Consider the following 16,035-nt stretch of genomic DNA (forward strand, 5'->3'; position numbering starts at 1 on the left):
GTTCTAATAAATAGAAATGCTAATATACAGTTCAAGTTTATTATAGAAGAGTTAAAACCCTTAATAGGAGACCAAAAGTTTAGTTCTGTTGTAGAGCACCCTGGGGGAAAAGAGAAACTTGTGTAAAGAAAGGATGTTTTGGGGCATCTGGGTGGCTCAGTGGGTTAAAGCCTCTGCCTTCGGCTAGGGTCGAGATCCTGAGGTCCTGGGGTTGGGCCCTGCATCGGGCTCTCTGCTTGGCGGGGAGCCTGCTTCCTCCTCTCTCTCTGCCTGCCTCTCTGCCTACTTGTAATCTCTCTGTCAGATAAATAAGTAAAATCTAAAAAAAAAAAAGGGGGGGGTTTCTGTTTTCATAATTAAATGGAAAGAAACGTTGATTCTTGATAATGTTTTATTTCTCAAGTAGGTACTGAGTGCACTGGTGTTCACTGTATTATTTTTAAATAGTGTTTGAAATATTTCACCATGTATTTCTTAAAACTGGAGAAGATTTGTTTAAGTGGAGCTATGTGAGTTTTTTTTTTTTTTAAAGATTTTATTTATTTATTTGACAGAGAGAGATTCCAAGTAGGCAGAGAGGCGGGCAGAGAGAGAGGAAGGGAAGCGGGCCCCCCGCTGAGCAGAGAGCCCGATGTGGGACTCAATCCCAGGACCCTGAGATCATGACCTGAGCCGAAGGCAGCGGCTTAACCCACTGAGCCACCCAGGCGCCCTATGTGAGTTTTTTTTATGTGAATTTTTGTGATTCATACAGCATGTCCATTTTATTTTTTAAGATTTTATTTATTTATTTGACAGAGAGATATCACAAGTAGATGGAGAGGCAGGCTTAGAGAGAGAGAGGGAAGCAGACTCCCTGCTGAGCAGAGAGCCCGATGCGGGACTCGATCCCAGGACCCTGAGATCATGACCTGAGCCGAAGGCAGCAGCTTAACCCACTGAGCCACCCAGGCGCCCCAGCATGTCCATTTTTTAAGAGATTTTATTTTATTTAATTTTTAAAAAAGATTTTATTTATTTGACAGAGAGAAAGAGAGAGCACAAGCAGGGGGAGTGGCAGGCAAAGAGAGAGAGAGGAGAAGCAGGCTTACCACCGAGCAGGGAGCCTGAAGCGGAACTCGATCTCAGAACTCTGGGAATCATGACCCGAGATGAAGGCAGTTACTTAACCAACTGAGCCACCCAGGTGCCCTAGAGATTTTATTGTTATGTAATCACTACACCCACTGTGGGGCTTGAACTCTTAACCCCAAGGTCAACAGCTGCATGCTCTACAGACCAAGCCAGCCAGGCGCCCCTGCATGTCCATTTTAAAAAGAGAAATTACCTATATTCCCACCCTGACACCCCTTCTACTGCCTCCCACTAAACAATCACTTGTTAACAGTGTATTTAAACCTTGATTTATAGACAACCTAGTTACCTTTTATATAATGCGCCTTTTAAAATAAAAATGAGGCCAAATTACAAATATATATTGTTTTATAACTTGTTGTTTCTTGAAATTTAACCATATATATGGATCTCTTTTAAAACAAGTCATTATTATTTCTAAAATTTATTTATTAATTATTTTTATTAACATATAATGTATTATTTGCCTCAGGGGTACAGGTCTGTGAGTCGTCAGGCAAAACAGATCATTATTAACAGGGAACTTAGATATAGTACCTATTCCTGGGTCAACGAAAAATGAACATTAAAAACAATTTTTTTTTTTTTAAAGTGGGCACCTGGGTGTGGAGCCACAGTTCACCGTTCACAAGGCTTGAACTCACAACCCTGAGATCACGGCCTGAGCCAAGATCGGGAGTCAGGCGCTTAACTGACTGAGTCACCAGGTGCCCCTGAACATTTTAAATGTTGATAAAAATCACCAAATTGCTCTCCTGGGGGAATGTGTCAGGCTTCAACCAATAGTGTTTCTTCTCTGGTATTATCAAACTCCTTAATGTTTGCTCATCTGAGAGACAGAAAATGATATATGGCTTTAATTTACATTTCTCTCATTATTAATGGAAACATCTTTGGATGCCCCATCAGACATTACCTTGTGTGTGTGTGTGTGTGTGTGTGTGTGCATGCGCATGAGTGTGTGTGTGCGTGTGTTCACACTCTTTCTCATCTTTTCATCAGGGTTACATGAAATTTTATAATTGGAAAAATTGTAAATGCTGGGTATTTTTGGTTTGTTTTATAAAAAATGACCGATGTATCCTCCTTGTCCAAGGATAAAGAATAATTTGTATTGGAGACATCAAAATGCTGATTTAATTTTGCTCTCTAAAGAAGGCAAAAGGGAGGGGTAGGTAGCTAGAGAGTTGAATTTGGTCAAGTGCATTTTTACAGAGCAGACCAAGACAGACAATTAGGAAAGAAAGGTCAAGTGGAAAATTCATTCACATTTTCTTTTGTATTTCATTACCTAGCAACTTCTTCAGGATAACACAACCCAGGCATTGAGCAGAAAAATATGAGTGGTGAACGAATGAGTGAATAGTGTGAATAGTATTGAACAGCAAGGAAAGTGAGGGCAATAAGGACAGATATAACTCACCAGGGAATCTAACAATCACCACACGAGACCTTAGTAAGAATTCTCTTGGAAATAGAACCTTCCTTCCAAAATAGAAGGGTGAAAAAGAAATTATGCTTCTCCAAAATTCCCAGTATTTATTTTTAAATGGTCTGGAATCAGCCTCACAGATGGCTCCTTGAACGGTTTACCGCCAGACAGAATCTATGGTTGAGATAAGATATGAAATCTACATAAATCAAAGCCACGGGCCAAATACTCATTTCTTTGTAAATGTGGCTTTTTGTCAAGGGGAATATATTCATATGCTTCCTCGCCAGCTTTCCAATTCACCCCCTGAGGAGACACTCAGGCAGAAAATGTCTAAATGGGCATTCATGACCACGCATCTGGCTGACACTTCCATTGCCTTGGGTTAAGTGGACTGGTTGGGAGACCATCGGACAGGCCAAGCCAAGCTGCTTTTGGACGTGATTATGTTACACGAACGTATCTAAAACAAATACACAGAGCTCTTAGGGGTGGGTAGAAAACTGGCTCACTCTGGCAGACAGAGAGGAGGAAGGTTCTCTCCAAGGTACAAGACAGAAGGGTCTGGTCCCTTCCACGTCCACCGCCCAGGTTCCAGAAAGCAAAAGCAAGACAAGAAGACCTGAGAATCTAACCGACTCGTTTATTTGTCTGGGAAAGGAGGTGTTTTCTCCAAGGCACAAAGCAAACCCCTCCAGGACCAACGCTGACACTTTTATCAATTTTTATTTTCCCTAGTCAGGCAAATCAAGTTGCAAACCGTTTTCAAAAATTATCTTCTAACCCGAGGCTCAAAAATAACTTCAGTTCAAGGGCAAATGGATGCCTGACAGCACAACGCTATAGGAAATGAGGAAGAGATTGAAAAGCTGATGATATGTGAAAAGCTCCCATTTCCTTGGGGATACCAGCCTTGAAGCAGGAATATCAACCACATCCATCAATCAGGCGACATTTTCCGAAACAGGGAAGAGACTTACAAATCGGCTGGAGTTATTGTTCCGGACGGTCTTGGCGTTCCCGAAGGCCTCCAGGAGCGGGTTGGACTGCAGGATAATGTCCTTGACGTGCTGTCATGGAAGACGTGCCAGAGGTCAGGAAGGTATAAGCACCAACCAGGCAACAATAAACCACACTTTCCCTAAGCATTTGGCTTCTAAAGGCAGTTCAGATGATGTCTCAAATCTACATGGTCCTGGGGTTTCTGGAAGATTAACACTTTCCTCTCAACAGACCTAAGCTTGGTTGTGTGCTTGTGTCTTCCAACTCCCTTGACTTGATGCCTGATTCCTTGGAGCCAGGGCACCACCACCAGGAAAACGGGATCCACAGATATCCCAGGACTGGGTTTCCAAATTGGATGGTGGGGTTTGACCTTGTGCTCACAGGCACGCTGAGAGTCACAGCAGGAAGGCGAGTGAAGTAGGAAGGGGCATCTCGCTGCCACGCTGGTCAGTCTTTACTGTCCCTACCCCTTTTCCACCCAAATTCTCCACCTGCCTATCGCATCCCTACCTCCTCCCTCTTCATGGCCAGGGAGAGGTAGCCGAGAGGAAATGAAATAGTGTCTCCTCCCAGACAAGGTTGTGGGCACACAGGCCTGTCCTTCCCAAGCTTTCATGTTCATGAATCACCAAGGGATCTTGTTTAAATGTAGACGCAGACTCAGTAGGTCTAGGGCAGGGCCCGAGAGTCCATATTCCTAACCAGCTCCCGGGTACTACTGGTCTTGCCAGAGTGGAGCCACGTTTGAAGCAGCAAGGGCCAACATCGGATTATAGGGAACAACTCCTGGCCCACTGAAGAGGAAGGATTTGGTTTTCAAACACCCCACTTCTGTGCCAGACTGAAAAGTGTGCAAAACACTCTATGGGTAAGACAGCTCAACAGACAGGAGTTGATGTTGGAGAGGTCTTTCAACAAGTGAGTCATTCCTTGTAGTTCTAATTATTCACATGCTATGGTTAAACATGTTCCAGAAATAACAAGTCTTTCGTTTATGCTCTTTAGCTACCGACTAATTTCAAGCCAAGAGCTCTGTATCATTGTCCTCATAGGAAAACAGGAAGAGAAAAGACAACAATAAACGTCTGCAGTCTGGCCACTGGGTCGTGGTCTGTGGCAAACAGGACTAGATTAAGGCACTAACGACTAGTTAACTATGTAACAGCTAAAGTGGTTCCTTCAGCAACCTCCTGAACATTCAGAAGAGGAACAAGAGTGGGAATTTCACTAACTGGGATATGTGGTTAGCAACGGCACCAAAGGCAAATTCTGGGTGGTCCCTCCATGGGGTCAAGTTCAAAGCTTAGAAACATCTTCCAAGCTGCCTACTCTCCTTTAAAAACTCACGGATTTATACAAACAATGCTTTCTTTGTAAAATTAATTATGACTTTGTGGCTCTTCATCAATCCTTGATATCTGTTACTGGATACCCTTTATCAACGCTCGCTCGGCTTCTAATAGGGCTAGAACCAAAGAAAGGCTCTTCCTCGTCTCTTCCCTTTTTAAATCATTGACTTTTAAGCTGAGAATCCTTCTGCATCCATCCATCATCCATCCATCAACTATCAAGATGTCCAACAGAATTGTGTGGCATGCGGTCAGCATTTGGGGAAAAGGCCAAGAACAAAAATAAAGGCACAGCCCAGCCATAAAAGAACATCCTGAGTTGGTCTTCATGCGAACCTTCTAGGGACAGGGTGTGATCACAGGAATGGAGACAATCAAGTGGCACCACACCAACCTATGTTCTTGTGTCACATTCACTGTCCAACACTGAAGCCATGAGCCACGCGTTGCCTTGAGGTACAAGAAGGCTAATCACAAATGAGAGGTACTGTTAAGTACTGTTAAGTATAGATTACATGCCGGATTGCAATGATTTAATATCAAAAAGAATGTAGAGTATCTCATTAGATTCTTGATACTGATTATATGCTGCAACGATCATGTTTGGGATATGCTGAGTTAAATACTTTTTAAAATGAATTTCACATGCTTCTTCTTACTTTTTAAAAATGTAGCCACTTGAAAATTCTAAATTATGTATGTGACTTGTGCCATCTTTCCCCTGGGCAGTGCTTCCCTAAATCTTCCTTTCATTGAGTGAATGAGGCCACTCTAAGGCCTTTCAGTATGTGAGAGGAATTCTGGATGCTGCCTGAAGCCTTCTGACCCAACAGGATACAGCGTGACGGAGAACCATTTAAACAGCAGATAGAACCACAATGAAGAGAATTTTGATGTATCTTTTTAGAGCCTACAGATGACTGCACTTCTTCAATGACTCAGATTAAAACATTAATTTTTATGGGGAAATCTACCTGGGAGCGTGAGTACCAGTAAGAAACTGTTCCCAGTGGTCTGTGCCAGTGATGGGCCCTATGCATTTGGGAACCCTCTGTGGACCCTAGCCCACCTCCGCCATCATCCCCTGCTCTTTGGGGAGGGGGCTGCACTCATTCCTGCTGATGCCAATGCCGCTACCACGATGGGTCAAACGAAAGACAGATGACGCTGTATCTTCCGTTCTCCATACTGCACGCTCAAACGAGCTGCCTCTCGGCCCATATTGTACTCCTCTCCTTTTTCACCTCCCCTGTGTCCTCATTCTTCTGGATCTTCCTGCCTTCCTAATGTTACCCTGTAACTTTTCCTACTTCCTTTCTTTCCCCCAAGCCCTCCCTCACTCTATTTTAAGATTTTTTTGGAAATGTAGTCACATCGTTTGAAATTTAAAAGGTTCAAAAGGATATAGGGCAGTGTGCCCTTCCCTCGGTCTCCCAGTTTCCCTCCATGAAGAACCCAGTATCAGTTTCTTATCTGTCCTTTCAGAGGTATGTTTTACCTATCCAAACAAACAGGGAAATACATTCTCTTATGCTCCTCAAACGGCAACACATTATACACAATGTTGTGAACCTTGTTTTTTTGTAATTCATTGTTATCTTAGAGATCATGACCTATCAGTATGTGAAGCTTCATTTTTTATGGCTAATATTCTACTCTATCATGAACCATAAATTATTTCACCAGTCTCTGACTGATGACCCTTCAAATTGTTTCCAATCTTTTACACTACTAAAGAAAACTGTATCAAATAACTGTATCATTTTGCATTCATTTCAGAACATCTAAAGGATACATTCTCTTAAGCAGAATTGATGAATCAACGACTGCATACACATAAAGTTGATAGATTTTGCTGAAACGCCCTCCATAAAAGTATACAAGTTCATGCTCCTCCCCATAATGTACGAGAGGAACTATGTTCTTATATTTTTACCAACAAGGTGTTTAAAGCACTACAAAATTTTTGCCATTCTGACAGTTAAGAAATAGTTCTTTGGTGAGGTTTTAATCTGCACCACCCTTATTGCCATGAAGGTGAGCATGCTTTCATGTTTTATGCATTGTCCCTTCATTTATTCCCTTTTGGGATTTTTGACCTTTTTTATTGATTTGTAAGAGCTCATTCTATACCGGGTATCTCCAACCCAAGCTATTTCTTTACAGATTTCAAGCTTCTTGGTTACAGAAGTTGATTGGTTATATGTCTTTTCTGTGGGAAAAAAAATTATTTTTTTTAAACGGCAGAGACTTTTACATCTCACATAAGACGGGGCCTCAAAATGGGCCATGTCACTAACTCACCTGGACTTTGGGACCTCCTCCAGATATTCTAGAGATGTAACTCATGATGTACTTGGCAGCCACTGTCTTTCCAGCACCACTTTCACCACTGAGAAAAGAAAGACATAATTACCCACCCAGGAAGCTGATCACAGCCCGTTCCCTCTCCCCAACCAACCAAACAAACAAACAAACAAAAAACAAGAAATCAAGCATCAAGGTATTCAGTAATAAATGCCCAGTGCTGGTTGAGAAAGGCAAATTCGTGCCAGGATGACGTCAGCTCCCTGACTTGTATGAGAAACACCAACCACCTTGTGGACCAAGGTCTTGAAAACGATCATGTCAGAATAGACAATGAGGCATTCTAAATGCCCAATAATGGAGAACATGATTAGGAAGATTATGGGATGTTGGAAAGATGGAATAGTAGACGGAAATTACAACTGACAGGAAGATTGCAACCTTAGGGGGAAAAAAGCATAGGAAGTCATGTTGAGTGAAATAAATCAGATAAAATTGTATATGAAAACATGGTTGCAAAATGTAAAGGAAAAAAAAAAAACATTGGGGGGTGGGAGAAGACTAGAACTACCACAAAATATTTGCAGAGGTTCTGGTAAAGTGAAAGATTCCACGGAAGACTCCTTTCAGTCCATTTGACTTTCCAAGCTTTTAGTAACGCATGTATTACTTCTATAATTAAAAAATAAATAAATAGGGTGCCTGGGTGGCTCAGTGGATTAAGCCGCGGCCTTCGACCCAGGTCATGATCTCAGGGTCCTGGGATCGAGCCTCGCATCAGGCTCTCTGCTCAGTGGGGAGCCTGCTTCCCCCTCTCTCTCTCTACCTGACTCTGCCTACTTGTGATCTCTCTCTCTCTGTCCAATAAATAAATAAAATCTTTATAAATAAATAAATAAATAAAAAGAAACTGTAGGCTCTCTCAGGTTTCAAACCGTGTGCCCTGAAGTGGTGTAAGCAACTTTATTTTAGAAGTTCTAAAATTAAATGATGAGGCAATATTAATCACATCCTGCATAACAAAGACTACCTTCCGTTTGGTGGCCTCACTGCACGGGGAAACCCTTTTGTTAACAGTGTATAGTCTGCTCTTCAAAATACCCATTCTTCCTTCAAAATCCCCTCCAACTGATGATGACCTCAGCTCACAATGCGCTTAAGTCAGTCCGATTTCTCATCTCTCTATCGGTTGCCTTTGTGTTATCAATGGCTTGGTTACTCAAGACAAGAGGAAACGTCTGCTTAGGGTACAACCAAGCCAGGTGACCCCTAGCTTCAAAAGGACACCGAAATAAATTTGGAAATCATTTGATATTTTGAAAGAAAACAAACAAAAAGATGCAGGTAGCCATCAGAGCAAAACTCAGAACTTGGTGAATTTCCTTGACGTAATACATGTTTAATTAGAGCGATTAGAGGGGAGAATAAGGGAAAAATCCTCTTTGAGGGGCTCTGACTCATTCACCATCCCAGCACTCAGAGTTCCCAGCTTGCAGGTCACGTGAATAGGGAAACCAAACTGAAATTCCCTAAGACGTGGTGGCAAGAAGAAAACCAGCAAGTCTGGGAGGAAATGGCACCCTGTTCGTAGGGGACATGCTTACTCCCAGGCACAAGTAGGTATAGCAAATATTTCAGGTCTATGAGGAAATGATCTGTTCAACAGATGTCCATGTAATTAAATGATTTTATATGCAAGATCCAGGGTCAAAACATGCGCTCTTGTTCACTTGAAGCATAGGTTTTGTTGACAAATGAAACTCCATTTTGTAATGTTATAAATAATGTGCATAGTCAAGAACATTGAAAGTCCCAAAGTGCAAAGGTACAACCACCCAATCTAATAATCACACAGGCATTTATAATAACTAGAAAATCACGTGGCAACATACAAAAGACTGCAGCTGAGGCTAATGGCAACATAAGCAGAAGACAATGTATCTATAATGTGATCACAACTAGGTAAAACAACTCCCCACTGAGCAGAGAGCCCCATGCAGGCCTTGATCACAGGACCCTGAGATCATGACCCGAGCCAAAGGCAGATGCTTAATGACTGAGCCACCCAGGCATCCCAAGAAAAAGAAATGTTTCTGACTTGCAGCACCTGGGTGGCTCAGCCAGTTGAGTGTCTGATTCTTGATTTTGGTGAAGGTCATGATGTTGGGGTCATGATAGTGAGCCCCACATTGGACTCTACACTCATAGTGGAGTCTGCTTAAGTGCAGTCTCTCCCTCTGCCCCTCCACCTGTGCTTATGTGCTCGTTTTCTCTCTCTCTCCCAAATAAATAAATAAATCTTTCCAAAAACGAAATATTTGATTTATTGAAGGGCTGATATATATAGATGATTCCTTTTTCTTTGGATGTGATTCCTCTTAATTGCTTAAATTTTTGATAGGTAATTACTTACACATTTCAGATTCTTTTTTTTTCTTTTTAAGATTTTACCCATTTATTTGACAGAGATCACAATCAGGCAGAGAGGGAGGCAGAGAGAGAGAAGGAGGCAGGCTTCCCGCTGAGCAGAAAGCGTGATGCGGGGCTTGGTCCCAGGTCCCTGGGATCCTGTCCTGAGCCAAAGGCAGAGGCTTTAACCCACTGAGCCATCCAGGCGCCCCATACATTTCAGATTTTTAAAGACAGCATTTCTATTAAAAGTGGAACCACACATCTCAGTGATAATCAACACTGATCAATTTCTCTATTCTTCAGCTTCCTTTATCAGGATGAGTAAACATATTTTCATGTTCAGAATTCCTTGAAGCAAGCTGTGTGTGTGTGTGTGTGTGTGTGTGTGTGTGTAAGAAAGAGAGAGAAAAGGAAAAGCAACAAATCCTATTAGAATTATGAAATAAAAGTATAGTGATTCCCCAACTGTATCTTTGGTTAATAGTGTGATCAGACATGAACTATTTTATTTCTTTGGTTGGAAGCAAAAGAACAGAAGAATAATGAAACGTAATTCATTTCATGTATTAAAATAAGTATGCCAAGTCCAATAATAGAACACTGACATTCTAGTAATTGTGATATTTTTAGAAGCTTTAAAATAATTAGTTCTGGCTGAACATTGACTGGAAATTTCATTTCTTGGTTTCCATTTACAAACACTTTAAAACAAAGTTCTATTGATCAGAGGCTGATAATTTGCTGAGAATATGGTACAATAATAGAATGCTACATAATTATTTGAAGCTTACAGTATATACAACCATAACTACACTGGCCCTTTGGGGATGGAAAAATATTATTTCGTCCTCTGGACTAAAACGCAAGTTAAAAGAATGTAAGGCATCAGACATTATACAGCGTGCCTGAAATTATTTGCTTTGCATCTCACAGCAGTTAGAGAATTTGCTTTGCTCATGGTTACAGGCAGTCTTTCTTAATTCAATTGCCTTCTCTTAACTTCTAACGTGGACAAAAAAATATGCTGCAAGTGTATGTGCTTTATATCAGAAAAATGACGCAGGGGTCCCTAAATCTAGCAGCGTACCAGAACCCTCAAAGTACTTTTAAAATGCTCATGTTGGGGCTCCTCCGCTGACCTGCCTCCAATCCCAGTCTCGAAGGACAGGACCTAGAAATAAGATTTTTTAACTAACTCCGCAGTTCTTATATAACTGGCTGGGAACCAGCCAAGCAAATTTAAAACAAAGTCAAGACAGACTTCATAGGAAATATCAATTCAAATAGGAAATAATGTTCTGTGTGCGTTAGCTATAGAAATGGAAACATATGCTAAAATTTCAAAGAAATGGAAAGAATGTTCTGGGGGGAAAAGCTATTTACAATGGTATATTAACAATTGGATTCCAGGACCATAATTGCTTTTGTGAGTATGAAAGTTATACCTCACTTAGAAATCAATAGTGTTTTCAATTCACTTCAACTTACTCTAACAAATATAAAAACATTTCTGTTGTATTTTTCGGCAGATTTCCCAGAGTAAGGAGAGTCTATCTCTTCTACTGCTCGAAGATTCATCAATCTACTCCCATCTCCCCCTTCCTACTCTCAAAATAATCTATAATGGGTCTTTTTTTTTTTTTTTAAGATTTATTTATTTATTTGAGAAAAAGAGAGTGCACATGTGTGTAAGCACGAGCCAGGGGAGGGGCAGAGGGAGAGAAACTCAAGTAGACTCTGTGCTGAACGTGGAGCCCCATGCCGGGCTGGATCCTGGGACCCTGAGATCATAACCTGAACTGAAACCAAGAGTCAGAGGCCCTGACTGAGTGACCCAGGCGCCCCTCTCTAACAGTTCTTACTGCACGAACTACTGTTCCCTGGTAACTGATCAAGTTAATGTCATTGAAACGTTGCTTTACCGATTTCAGATTTGTTTGCACTTTACAAAAGAGAAACACTTAAAACAGAAATGGGAAGTGCTTTTGTTTACCCTACATGTACTGTCACCCCTCCAGGGGCCACGCTCTGGGCTGGAAGGGGAAAAGGGAGGGGGCTCTGGCCCCGAAGGAGCTCACTGCCTGCTGGGGAAGGGGAGTGCACACAGGCTGCAGGGAAACCGTGTAGATGGGGCTACGCTTTCATGGACACCCGGGGGGCGGGCAGGTACCCCTGACTGGAATGCATGTTAAGAAAAGATTCTTAAAGGAAGTCACAAGTATTTCAAGTCTCAACAAGACGAGTAACTTTAGCCTGCGGGGGTGGGGGGAGGATGGGGAATGTGCCGTGGGACCCAGGGGCGAAGGGAGAAGCGTGAGTCCCAGCTGGAGACAAAACCCCACTGGGTGCAACTGAAGGGAACTACCACAGGTGAAAGGGACTTGAATGGGAGCTGGAGGGAGAAGGAGAGGGACTGGGAGGGGATGAAAGGTCCATGACGGTGCCTTGAGTATCAGTTTTGAGGAAGGACCGAGGGCTCTGGTCAGCAGCAGTCAGTATTTCTTATTTTATACAGACCAGACTCTGGTCCTTTCCACATCATATTCATGAATTTTGCCTTTACCTCTCTTCTAAAGACCAATGGATCTATTACTGACTGAGTATTTTTCTCTAAATTGACTCAATTTACTTAAATTCATTTTTTAATGGAACATATATATGACCGCTATAAATAGAAAACCATGACGGCGTACCCCAAAATGGCAACCTTAAAAATAAATACCACAAAAATAAAATAGTTATTTGTGAAAATAATTCAAATTTCTACCAACACAGAATAAACTGTGACATATCCAAAAGTAGAATTCTAGGAGGGGGGGAATAAAAAAGAATCTTAGCTTCTCTCTCCCAGTAAATTTCAGGAACTTTAATGTTGTGTGGGGAAAAAAAAAGGCAAGCTGCAGAGGAATACATGGAACTCACATAGTAGGATTCCATTTACCTCATGTTCAACAGCCCAAAAAGACAATCAAGAGGTTGGTTACAGAAGCAAATGTAATTAGTAACACCATCAAGAAAAGGGAAGGTGAGGGATGCCTGGGTGGCTCAGTTGGTTGAGCAGCTGCCTTCGCCTCGGGTCATGGTCCCAGCGTCCTGGAATCGAGTCCCACATCGGGCTCCCTGGGAGCCTGCTTCTCCCTCTGCCTCTGCCTGCCTCTCTGTCTGCCTGTGCTCACCCGCTCGCTCTCCCTCTGTCTCTGCAAATAAATAAATAAAATCTTAAAAAAAAAAAAAAAGGGAAGGTGATATTTAAAAATCAGGACAGTGGTTATTTCCCTGTGAATTGCGATGCGAAAGGAGCCAGGATGGACTGGAGAAAAGGAGGGTCAGCTCAGAGGATATTCTTTTTCTTTCTTTCTCTCTGACAGAAGCAGGAGCACTGAAATAAAAGTAAACATGTGGGGCGCCTGGGTGGCTGAGTTGTTAAGCGTCTGCCTTTGTCATGATTCCGGGGTTCTGGGATCAAGCCCCGCATCGGGTTCCCTGCTCAGCTGGGAAAGCCTGCTTCTCTCTCTCCCACTCCCCCTGCTTTTGTTCCCTCTCTCGCTGTGTCTCTCTGTTAAATATATAAATAAAAATCTTTAGAAGAATAAAAATTTAAAAAAAAAAAAAAAAAGCATGGGATCGTCCTCTGCGTGTACTGTAATGTCACATACACCCTGCATAGCTCGAAACACTGCGGTCATCAATGGGAAGCAGGCGTGGAGCATGGAGGCCAAGCTGGAAGGGCATGGCCAGGTTAAAAGGGTGTGGAGGGGGACGCCTGGGTGGCTCAGTTGGTTAGGCAGCTGCCTTTGGCTCAGGTCATGATTCCAGCGTCTTTGAATAGAGTCCCACATCAGGCTCCTTGCTTGGCGGGGAAGCCTGCTTCTCCCTCTGCCTCTGCCTGTCATTCCGCCTGCCTGTGCTCACTCTTTCGCTCTCTTGCTCTCTCTCACAAATAAATAAATAAAATATTATTTAAAAAAAAAGAAGGGTGTGGAGGATCCAGGGGAGGGGGAGGAGGGTAAAGTCCTGCCCTATTTGGGAGCAAAATCGGTAGAACTTAGCCAGAGATAGGTTTTGACAGAAGATGGATAAAGAGGAATTAAGAACAACATCTTGGTTTGGGGCCTTAGGAGCTGGCGGATACTATATTGCTAAGATCAGTGTTTATATAACCCCCAGGCAGGGTAGGGGTTATTTCATGTGGTTGTAGGAACCCAGAGACTAAGGCTACAGAGCACTGAAGGGCATCTGAGGGGCCACCCAGAGGTGGGGGCCAGTGGGCATGGTGGGCTGGGCCTCAGAGCCACAGGGAGGTTGAGGGGAGCGTGGAGTTAATGAATGGAAGAGATGGCTAGCGATGGGGGACTGAGTAGATTGAGCACATAAATTTGACTGAGCAATAAGGAAATTGAAAATAATGTGAAACAAGACTCTCCTTGTCAGAGAAAGTATTAACAAATCTGAAAAGAAGAAAGAACCTTGAGGGGTTGGATTGGTATTAAAGACATCCATTTTGACTATTAGAAAGAAAGGTGACACAGAAAGTCATAAAGTGTGTGTAAGTGTGTGTGTGTGTAGTGTATGTATAGTGTGTATAGTGTATATGTACAGATTATAAAATAAACAGAAGGGACCAAGCCTTCTCGGAGAAATAGCCAATTCCAAGGCTGGGCCAAGGGAAAACGCAAGCTGAGCCTAGAACACGTAGTAGTGTCCAAAAGTAGAGACGTACACTATCTGACGTGGACATGTCCAACTCACGAGAGCCAGCTTGAAAGGGCTCCCGCTGATGGAGATCATGACAGTACTGGATTCTGATCACTGAGTACAGTCTGAGCGTACTACCATAATATGAGATCAATCAAGAACATGGGAGAAGGGAAAACTCTGTCTTATTGTAGAGTGCCAACGAATGAACACAGAAGAAATGATGGAAACAGAGCACCACCATTTGGCGACCGTCATTTAGGTGACAGGTCTGGGCCACAGTCCTCAGTGGATGCTACAGTGGACGATGGTTTAATGAGGGGCAGGATTCTGCCCCTCAAAACAGGCCCACAAAACGCTAACTTATCCTAAAAGAAAATATGGAGAACTTAATCAGAGGAAACATAGCAGACACATACGGGTCCAACCAATTGCTCAAGAGCACAGTGTTGTTTCTAAGGAAGTCCTGCTCAGCAGGAATAACCTGAGTCTGGCCAGAAGGAATCACAAGACAGACCCACGCTGAGGTCAGCCCACTGAATGTAATGCCTGAACTCTTTAAAACTGTAAAGAGCAGGAAATACACATATTGGGTAAAACCTTGCAGTGTGTCCCCTGAGTGCAATCTGGGGAACTATTCCAAAATGACAGAGTCTGAAAAGACATGTATTCCTGGAAAGAATCCTGCAGCAGAATGGAAAGAGATATTTGGGAGAGAACTGGTAAAAAAATGTAAATAGGGTCTATGGGTTAGGTGGGGTTGGACCATGATCAGTGTCCTGGTCTGGAGTATTATAACCGGTTAGGTAGGAAAACATCTTGTTTTCAGGAAATACACACTGGAGAGTTTAGGGGTCACGAGTTATCACATCTGCAGCTTGATCTTAAAAGGTTCAGAAAAATATTAACATCACCAGTAATATCAATAACTGTGTCTATGCGCATATGCTTGAAGGAAGGGGTGGGAGAGAGCGTAAATGTGGCCAAATGTTACCAGTTGGGGAGACTAGGTGAAGAAGACAGTTGCTTGAACTATTCTGACCATTTTTCTGTACAACTGGAATTATTTCAAAATAAATTACTTAAAAGAGTTTAGAGGAAACGTTGCAAATCTGAGGACGCGAAGGAAGATGTAGATGGAGTATCTGGTCACCTGTGTACACATGAATGTATATATTCTCCCCCTTGTAAGTTGTCTGGATCAGTGGCTAATAGGTATGGCCAGCAGGTAGTTGAAAATGGGAGCCTGACGCACAGGGAAAGGTTCTGGATGAGAATACCAGGATGGGAGTGAGAGGAAGTGGGACTACCAAAGAGAAGCATGCCTGAGTGCTGACTGCACTGGGACCTTGGGGACTGTAGTGGCCACTGGTGGTTCCCACTCCTCAAGCTCTTTTCCCCACCCTCCCCTTCCCTGGCAATTTCCTGACTTGGTTCAGGGATCCTGTCTGGTACACCAGCCATAGAGAGGCTGGTCCCATGCTCAGAGGAGCCCATCTGCACCTGACCCGCACTCCCAGCAGCTCAAGAGTCCATGTGAACAAAGTTGTCGCATTAGAATTAAGGTAGGACTCATGGGAGAGGCTCCTCTCCCCTCTAGGATGTAAGGAAGGACGTTACTCTGATTGCCCCTGGTAGCCACTTGCAACCACCCAAGGGAACCAGAACAAATCTTAGGATGTCTGGATGGTGACGCAGAGA

The 16,035-nt window shown here is 42.9% G+C and overlaps 1 protein-coding gene across 1 annotated transcript in view; it reads right to left on the reverse strand.

Annotated features, from left to right (window-relative positions):
* MYO1E (myosin IE) overlaps positions 1-16,035 on the reverse strand; it is a 195,259-nt gene that overhangs the window by 71,959 nt on the left and 107,265 nt on the right. Inside the window, exons 5-6 of the mRNA XM_044230483.1 lie at positions 7,225-7,312; positions 3,547-3,636 (exon numbers count right to left, since the gene is read on the reverse strand). Coding sequence (XP_044086418.1) covers positions 3,547-3,636; positions 7,225-7,312 — 178 coding nt within the window. The remainder of the gene's footprint in view (positions 1-3,546; positions 3,637-7,224; positions 7,313-16,035) is intronic.

This window comes from Neovison vison, chromosome 13 (assembly GCF_020171115.1).
Source record: "Neovison vison isolate M4711 chromosome 13, ASM_NN_V1, whole genome shotgun sequence".
Taxonomy (NCBI): Eukaryota; Metazoa; Chordata; class Mammalia; order Carnivora; family Mustelidae; genus Neogale; species Neogale vison.